Here is an 8782-nt window from a genome sequence, read left to right on the forward strand (position 1 = left end):
CAGTGGCTTTTATTGTTATTGAAGAATTTAGGTATAAAACAAAAATCCAAAGCATTCTAATGATCGTCAATTATATGCGGATTCTATTCGCAGGCTGGTCCAGTCCCTATTTCCCCGCAACTAATGGGGGCCCATTGTAACAACATTTTGTTTCCGGGGGAAGGGGAGATAAAGGATAAGGTTAAAATGATCAAGAAGCAGCATTTACCTGATCTTAGTTTTTGGATGAAAAAGGAAAATTAAGAATTTTTTTAAATCTCTAAATAAGGAGAACTTAAATTTAAAAAAAATTGGAAACATGGCTTTTATTCACTCACCAATAGTACATTTGATTCAGGTTTTAAATTATCTTGAACATTTACCTTAAAAAAAAAAACTGAAATACAGCACATTCTTAAACAAATATTAATGGTCATTGTTTTCTTAAAACGATTTCTTTGGTTGATACAGTGCTTGATTTTCATTGGAGGGAAAACAGTCTTGTTTTGCTCATCCACTTTGAGACAAAGCCCGTGAGCCATATCGGTGGCCACATTCCTCATTCGTCATCCTCATGTATGAATGCAACGCCGTACATTCTGTCTCCAACTCCATGTTCCTTATGGTGTCCATCACCCCTTCAGCTCCCTCTGAGCTCAACACAAAGGAAGCATTGGCCATGAATTTGTCCACCAGGTCCTCCTGCCTCAGCGGCTTCCTCCAGTGTCCGTAGAATGTGTCGCACCTTGCCGACAAGCTCTCCCCTTGATAGGTTTCGATGGTGACCTCGCTGTACATCTTGTCAAAGCTGGCCTGGTTATCCCTAGGAACGTGCACCTCTACTTTGCCCAGGAGCTCCTTGAGATCCCGACGCTCCCTTTGAGCTCTGCTGAATGAGCCCACTGACACGCCGGCGTCCAAGATGGCGGAGCAGGCGTTGAACTGGAAGGAATGCCTGGCCTGGTGCTCCGTGGTGGGAAAAGGACAGTCGATGTACTTGGAAGGCGGAACTTTCAGTGTGATGAGTTTGATCTGACCCACGTCCAAGTTTGGGATCTTAGCGCGAGCCGCCAAAGCGGCGTCGACCACCCAGTGCATCCCCAAATGAGCAGGCATGCGTTTGAATGCCACGTCTTGCTCCTCAAGGACCCAAGCGGAGCCACCGACACCAGGGAGCGTCATCACAGACGGGTTGTAGTCTTCGTAGTAAACACCGAAGCCGCACTCTACGTCCAGGATGGCCCGGTTGCCCTCCAGGCCCATCTGGGCCAGCCGAGCGGCCTCCAGGCCCCTTTGGGCGGCGTAGCCCATGTGCAGGGGCTTGGTCTGGGTGGCGGCGTTGGCGAGCGGCGCCCCCGCCGAGCACACCGCGATGGCCAGAGCGTTGGCGCATTGCTGGGAGGATAAACCCAAAAGCTTGGCAGAGGCCGCCGCGCTGCCCATCACGCCAACCACACTGGGAGGGTGGAATCTGAAGAGAGACAATTCATTAGGTACAATTGCATCATGCACAGCAGGACATTTGGAGACACATGCTTTTCATTGGACGGGGACAATATATACATATTTTTTGTAAACAGTTTCTTGGTGTTAAAACAACATGCTTTTCAATAGTGGACAGCAATAAAACAAGCTATTGTTTTTGTATTTAACAAAAACTAATTACTTCTTTGCCTTTTTTGGAAGGGATCATGAAAAATAAAAAAAATTACGGTTACTTTACTGTAATAAATAATTTGAATTTGAAGATACGTGCTTTTAATTGGGCAGTGTCAATTATACAGTATTTACTTTATTTTTTGACACCAAAATGAAATTTGAGTTTATAATTTTCATACATTAAAATAAATAAGGTAAATTAAAAAATAAGTACATGCTTTTCATTGACAGCAATGATTTTGCTGATGTGATTTTGCATTTTTATCTTTGAAAAACAGATGCAGTAGCTAATGTATTCCTTTTTTTGTGTGTGAATATTTTTAAGTATTTAAGTATTTTTAAGTATTTTAAAACTCACAAAATGAATAACAAACATGATCCGTTAGACTAGATGGTGTGTGATTGTGTGAAGTTCCTTATTTAAACCACCAGAGGGAAGTGTTCTTCCACCACCAATAAATAAACGCATGATTTGACATTTGACCCCAACGACCAAACACACCAAAGTGGATATCATTGAAAAGAAGCACACAGTCCAAACTTCCTACTTCAATTGAAGTCGTTGGGGGGATGCTGTGTATGTACCTTTTAGGGATGTCGAAGGCCTCCCTGGAGAACCTCAAAAGTCTGCCCTGCACCTCAATGCCAACATTGAAAGCTAACAGCAGTTCCACACCGGAGGGCCTCGTGGGCGTGACCTCCACCAAGGCCAGTAGCGCGGCCAGCACGGCCCCCGACGGATGAGTGGCGGGGTACCACGTGTCGTCAAAATCCATAGAGTGAACCTGGAACCACGAAGGCAAAAAGTTTCAAACCGACGTCACGTGACTGTAGAGTGCAACATGCCATGTGACCCAACTTACTGCCACACCGTTGACAAATGCGGCAAAGTGCGGAGGCGCAGTTATGTTTGATTTGCCCCAAACGCTGCTCTTCTCCACTGAATGGAACAACTGACGTCATCCACAAGAAAAGAAAGGTAAACTAGTTACTCAGCTTAATGTGATTTACTGTGATTTATTTGATTATCTTTTAAAAATAATTTGTCTTATGCTAATATTTTGACATTTATGAAATAAACGATGTATGTATAAAATGCATTTAAAATATATGTAATTATATATATTGTTACCTTCAAATTGTTATTATTAATTTTTTCCAATTGCCGATTTGCAACAATATCTATATTATTATCTAAGTATAATAGTCATTCAATGTATATACTTTAAAATGTACTGTATATGCAATAAGGTGTAAGATATACATTTGTAATTTAGTATATTGATACTGCTCAACAAAAAAGCATCTAGCCCTCAATTTTGTGATATAAAAAAAATAAATAAGGGCATATGTCTTTTTTCCTTTGGAGAGTGATTACTACTACTACTACTAATAATAATAGTAATAATAATAATAATAAAGCTGATCAGATTTCATTGGCAAAATCAAAGCAGTAGCCATACAACCCTGTTCATTACATTTCACATTTTGCCATTTTTGCAGTAAGAAAGAAAAAAAACCATTGATGCGATGCAGTTGCACACTACCACAAACTACAGTATATAACTCCAATAATAAATAAATACCTCTCTGACAGAGTCACTCTAAACTATAATAAACTATAAACAATATTTGAGCTAAATGGATTAACTCTTTTTTTTTTTTCATTTTTAATGTGAGTGAAACTGAACACGCATAGAAAAAGCATATCTTTTGAGTAAACTTTTACACAAAATATTGATAGATTTTATGGATGTTTGGACTTGGGCCACTAATGCTCTAATCCCACTGCTGGGTGCTCATTTGTAAAAGACAATACACAAACTTTGCTATGGTACAAAAACATATAAGTATCCTATAAAAAACAAAACAAAACAACGGTTTTCTATTTGTATTGCTCCAGTGTTTTTTAGAAGGCAGATTTTTTAAAATATATGTATTGTAAATGTCTGTCTAGTTAAGAAGTATCCATGAGTTGGAGTGTACCTGGCTGTACTTGAGAGCTTTGTTGAAGACATCCGTCCTGGATCCAAGCAGGCCCACGCCAAGGGTGTCCAACATCATCCGTTTACTGCGCCTAATCACGCCGTCTGTCAGCTGGCCGGCGCCCAGGGCATGGATGGCGGCTCCGAAGCTCTCCGTAACACCCTGCAATGGATAAGGTGAACACCCACACTCAAAAATCACTCACCATGATCATCCAGATCAGAGCTACTCAGAAGACATTCCACTACCTTACGCAGCATCTCTCGTGCCTCAATGTTTGCGTTGATTGTCAAACGTCCTAAAGGGAAGCTCCTTTTTATTAGGGACGCTTACGCCCAGTGGCGAAATGTCAAAATTTCCAAAGTGGTTGATAATGGTCAAGTGGGTTATTTCACAATGACTGAATGTTGCGTTTGATACGGTTTCACTTTCATATACCATTACTGACCTCATGAAAATATCTTTTTGGCTTTTAAAAATGTTGATTTCTTTGTCACCTGCTTAATCCTGTAAGAGCGCCGAGGGCCGTACTAAGTTAATGAAAAAAAAAAAAGTCCCATCCATCACACAGTTGAGGTTTTATTAGTTTTCTAATCTTATTTCCCCCTGAGTTTTTAGACGGTTGATAAAAAAAAGACAAAATAGAAAAATACAAAACTCTAATTAGTAGACTTGAGGGTTTTAGCACACTTATTTTTGTTGTTGTTCTTGTACAGACTAGAAAAAAACAACTAACCAGATAAAAGCAACTTCATCATCCATCCATCCATCCATTTTCTTGACCGCTTTTCCTCACAAGGGTCGCGGGGGTGCTGGAGCCTATCCCAGCTGGCATCGGGCAGTAGGCGGGGTACACCCTGAACTGGTTGCCAGCCAATGCAACTTCATCATGTGTTTCATAATTGAGTTTTTTTTTTTGTGGAGGAAATGACACAGCCTCGGTCAAAGCAGCCATGTCGGGAATGCATGTGACACAAACCTTTGGGAAAGTCTGAAGATAAGGAAAGAGGAAGAAGAAAACAACAACAAAATGTTCACATTGCAGTCCTAGCTCGTTGGTGCGGCACAAAATGGCAACAAAAAGCTTTTCTATGTCCTGTGCAGTTTTAAAGTTGGATTGTTTATCTTTGAATGCAGGCTGGAGTAAAAGTTTATGTGGCCAATTTAAAGGACTATTTATTTTTATTCAACTTGACCTTTAAAATATGATTTATTTAGTTAAAGAAGAAAAGTGGTTCCTGATGAGCCGAAACATTGACATTTTGCTGTTGTCATGCCGAATGAGCAGCAACAAAAACAAACTTTAAAAAGTACTGAAAAGATAAAGATTGTGAAGCTGGTTGTCTTCCAATTTGTTCTCACTTTCTGTTTGTTTTATTTGTCCTCTTGTAAAATAACAGTTGAGTCTATTAGTCAGTCCCAAAGTCAAACTGTCACCTAAATTAAACTTTAATTAAATGTAAATTCAAGTTAAAGGGGGAGATTGCAGTTTTAAACAACACTTTTTCTTCAATCAGGCTTATGAATAAGTCTCCAAGAGACTTTGGGGTGGGTGGGTGTTTTGGGTTTGGGGTTTAGAGAAGCAAGTGGTTTTAAAACTACAAATACCCTCTTTAAGTAACATTTTAACTTTCTTTATTTCGACCAGTAGAACAAGCCGACCGACTGTAAAAATCAATGCCCACCCTGCATCTCTTCTACAGAGAGCAAGTCCACAAGGGGGCGCAAAATCCCCATACAAATGTCAAAGATTGCGCATCCAGTTCTGAATTAAAATGATGTTCCTGCTTTTGTCTCCTCACTTCACCTGTCTGAACAAGATTTTATTAGACTGTCTCCTATTAGTTGATTACACATATAAGCCTTATTTAAAAGCTCGGTTAAAATTATATATATATTTTTTTCTTCTTTTTTCTTTTTCTTTTCTTGTTTTAACTGTAAAATGTTGTGATTATGTATTTTATATTTCTTAAACTACGTGAATCACAATGTGAGTCCCCTTTAAAAGTGCTACAGTACTATTTATAATAAATTGACTTGCTTGTTTACTGAACAGGCATACCTAATGAAGTGGCCGGTTAGTTAAAGATGCACGCATTTCCATCATAGCAGCGAATGGTGTCAGCCTTACCACATTTACAACCGAGTGTCACACACACGACGCAAGTACGCGTAGGCAACATTTTAACTTCCACCGAGGGTTAAAATCATTTCACGTTGCCATATTTGTTTGTCCACTCCCCTTTATCCACAGCATTCATTTACAGTACATTAAAGCCGGGTAGTGTAGTTTAATGGTTAACTGCACCCCCCACCCCCATCCTTCCCTTTCCTCCACCGGGTCCACGCTTCATAAGCCGTTTGCAGCCTCTTGAGGCTCAGTCAGCCAGCCCACTGAAGGAGCCGACACGCACACGGACACACGGACACGCTACCGGACACACGGACACGCTACCGGACACGATGGCTCTGGCCGAGGCGTGCAAACAACGTGACGACTCCCACTTCCCGGACATCGTCGAGCTGAACGTCGGGGGCCAGGTGTACGTCACCCGGCTCCAAACTCTCGTCGCAGTGCCGGACTCGCTCTTGTGGCACATGTTCAGCCGCCGGACCCCCAAAGAGCTGGCCAGGGACACTAAGGGCCGCTTCTTCCTGGATCGGGACGGCTTCTTGTTCCGCTACGTTCTCGACTACCTGCGCGACCTGACCTTGGTGCTGCCGGACTACTTCCCGGAGAGGAGCCGACTGCGTAGGGAGGCGGACTTCTTCCAGCTTCGGGAGCTGGCCAAGAGGCTCTGCCCGCAGATGAGCAAGGACAACTCCATCAGCGAGGAGATCGGTCACAGCGACACCGAGGACGGCTCGCTCCCAGGCGGCCAGCCGCCCTGCGCGTCCGCCGGGGGCGCGGAGGTGGCGTTACGCACCGGCACAGCCGTGCGCTCCCCGTCTATGGACTCCAGGAAGTCGGGCTACATCACCGTGGGCTACCGGGGCTCGTACACCATCGGCCGGGATATCCAGACCGACGCCAAATTCCGCAGGGTGGCGCGCATCACCGTGTGCGGGAAGACCTCCCTTGCCAAGGAGGTGTTCGGAGACACGCTGAATGAGAGCCGAGACCCGGATCGTCCGCCGGAGAGGTACACGTCGCGCTACTACCTCAAGTATAATTTCCTGGAGCAGGCCTTTGACAAGCTGACCGAGGTGGGCTTCCACATGGTGGCATGCAGCTCCACGGGCACCTGCGCCTACACCAGCAATGACCCCGGCGAGGACAAAATCTGGACAAGTTACACCGAATATGTCTTCTGTCGAGAACAGTAGCAACAGCACTTTTTAAATGCAAATAATTAAGACCCTTTACTGAGTCCTTGGAATATGAATTACCCTTCTGACCATATAAAATTCTGATATTATTGCACCCCTTATACTGCATGGTTGTAGACCAGTGTTCCCCAGTCTTTATTGAGCCATGTGCATATTTGACATTATCACACTATCAAGTAAAAACTCACAAAAAAGAAGAAACCCTACAGTGACCCCCACCCCCTTTGCCTTTTCGCCAATTCCTTTTTGGAAAATCCATCCTCCCAAATTTGCTGAAAAATTCACCTCTCTGCCGTTTTAGTTGTCACCGGTGCTCACAACTGTTTAAGTGAGTTAAGGAGCTTCATTTCGACCAAAGTAGTCCTTTGCCGCCATTTTGTGGCCTTTTTAGGTTGTTACTCGCGGATTTTTAACCTTCTCTGTCCCAATCTCCTGTCGAATAGCTGAGGTTCACTGTACTGAGATAATAGTGGGAGTGGAAGAGCATTTCATTGTTCTGCCTGTCGTTATTCATCGCCGGCATAAGATGAACAAAGATACGGCATTCATAGTATTTTTGGACCAATGAAGTGGAATCATCATATATGCTACTAAAAAAATATTTCTAATTCTATGTGTATGTAACAAAAGTTTTTCATCAAAACAATTTGGTTCCAGTAATAACATCCCCTTCAATGAACCTGTTAACTGTATGTTGAATAACATACCAGAAAGAGATACAAAATTTGGCCCATGTTAAGAATTGAAGTTAAAAAAGCACAACATTTGAACCTAATCCAGTTAAAATTGTGACCTTGTGACCTGTGATGTGAAAGAAATGTCTGTGGTGACAGACGCTGTCCAATTTAGTGCAAAGCAGTGGCATACAACTTAACATTAGTCTAGGTCACAGTCCAACATCTGATTTTCATCTGTCATCACTCACTGCTATCTTAATTAGGATGACAAAACAATAAATTCCTTTTTGTCTTTTGTTAAAAGACCCCAATGTCCTGACAGTGAATCTACCAGATTGGCTCTGCTGTTAGCTGTATAAGAGAAGTTCTCCCCCCCGTCTTTTTACATATCGCTCTTGTCCAATAAAAATAATGTATTTCTTTCTTCTTCTTTTTTTTTTATTGTTAACACCCCCCGCTCCCTCCCCCTTGATCAGAAACAAGAAGACAGACTTAAGAAATTCAGACAATTTTAGTTGGTGGGATGGCATTAGCTGCTTCAGCTAGTAGTGTAGCATGATAGCAGTGCAACACGGTGTTACTCACCAACAAAGTGGCCATTTTGTGTATGAATAAACTCATTATACTTATATTGTTTTTGGAGTATTTTTTTTTCAGTGTGTGTCTGAGAACATTCCTACCATTGCATCTTTATTATTATTATTATTATTATTATTTTAGCTATGCGAGTTGTAGTTGATCCATGTGCTTTCAAAAAGCATTGCCACTTAGGCCAATCTTGAAAATGTTATTATTTTGCCCAAATATCCAACCAAATTGTGGCAGGAGAAAGTATAGTTAAAACAGGGTACATGCAGAGAGACAAACGGGGCACATTTTCCCTTAATTTTTTGTTTGTTTATTTCACAATTTCACAAAATCACACAAGCCATAAATATAATGACACATCAGTGCGATCAATAAAGTCTTCTTACAACGGAGTATACATTTTTGCTTGAATTGTGAAAAGGGACACCCCAAAAAGCTATGATCTTATTAAACGGGGGTCCAGGCCACCACAATGAACAAGAATGAACTAATAAATAATGTATGTCATAATTACTAACAAGTGGTAATTATATAGATATACAGTATTTATCAAATACAAAATA

The 8782-nt window shown here is 41.7% G+C and overlaps 2 protein-coding genes across 3 annotated transcripts; one reads left to right on the forward strand and one right to left on the reverse strand.

Moving 5' to 3' along the window:
- Positions 1 to 290: 290 nt before the first annotated feature.
- Positions 291 to 5379, reverse strand: acod1 (aconitate decarboxylase 1). Of its 2 annotated transcripts, none has more exons than XM_077580287.1 (5): positions 4361 to 5379; positions 3625 to 3786; positions 2502 to 2591; positions 2224 to 2423; positions 291 to 1450 (listed from the first exon to the last, which is right to left on the reverse strand). In XM_077580287.1, the coding sequence occupies exons 2-5, from the start codon at positions 3700 to 3702 to the stop codon at positions 490 to 492; spliced, it is 1329 nt and encodes a 442-aa protein (XP_077436413.1). In that variant the 5' UTR covers positions 3703 to 3786; positions 4361 to 5379; the 3' UTR covers positions 291 to 489. The 2 variants fall into 2 exon arrangements, with proteins under 2 accessions (XP_077436413.1, XP_077436411.1); XM_077580285.1 differs by lacking the exon at positions 4361 to 5379 and adding an exon at positions 3873 to 4266.
- Positions 5380 to 5757: 378 nt separating this feature from the next.
- kctd12.1 (potassium channel tetramerisation domain containing 12.1) lies at positions 5758 to 8260 on the forward strand. Its single transcript, XM_077580288.1, has one exon. It carries the CDS (start codon positions 6088 to 6090, stop codon positions 6949 to 6951), a length of 864 nt encoding a protein of 287 aa, XP_077436414.1. The 5' UTR covers positions 5758 to 6087; the 3' UTR covers positions 6952 to 8260.
- Positions 8261 to 8782: the final 522 nt, after the last annotated feature.

This window comes from Vanacampus margaritifer, chromosome 11, assembly GCF_051991255.1.
Source record: "Vanacampus margaritifer isolate UIUO_Vmar chromosome 11, RoL_Vmar_1.0, whole genome shotgun sequence".
Lineage (NCBI taxonomy): Eukaryota > Metazoa > Chordata > Actinopteri > Syngnathiformes > Syngnathidae > Vanacampus > Vanacampus margaritifer.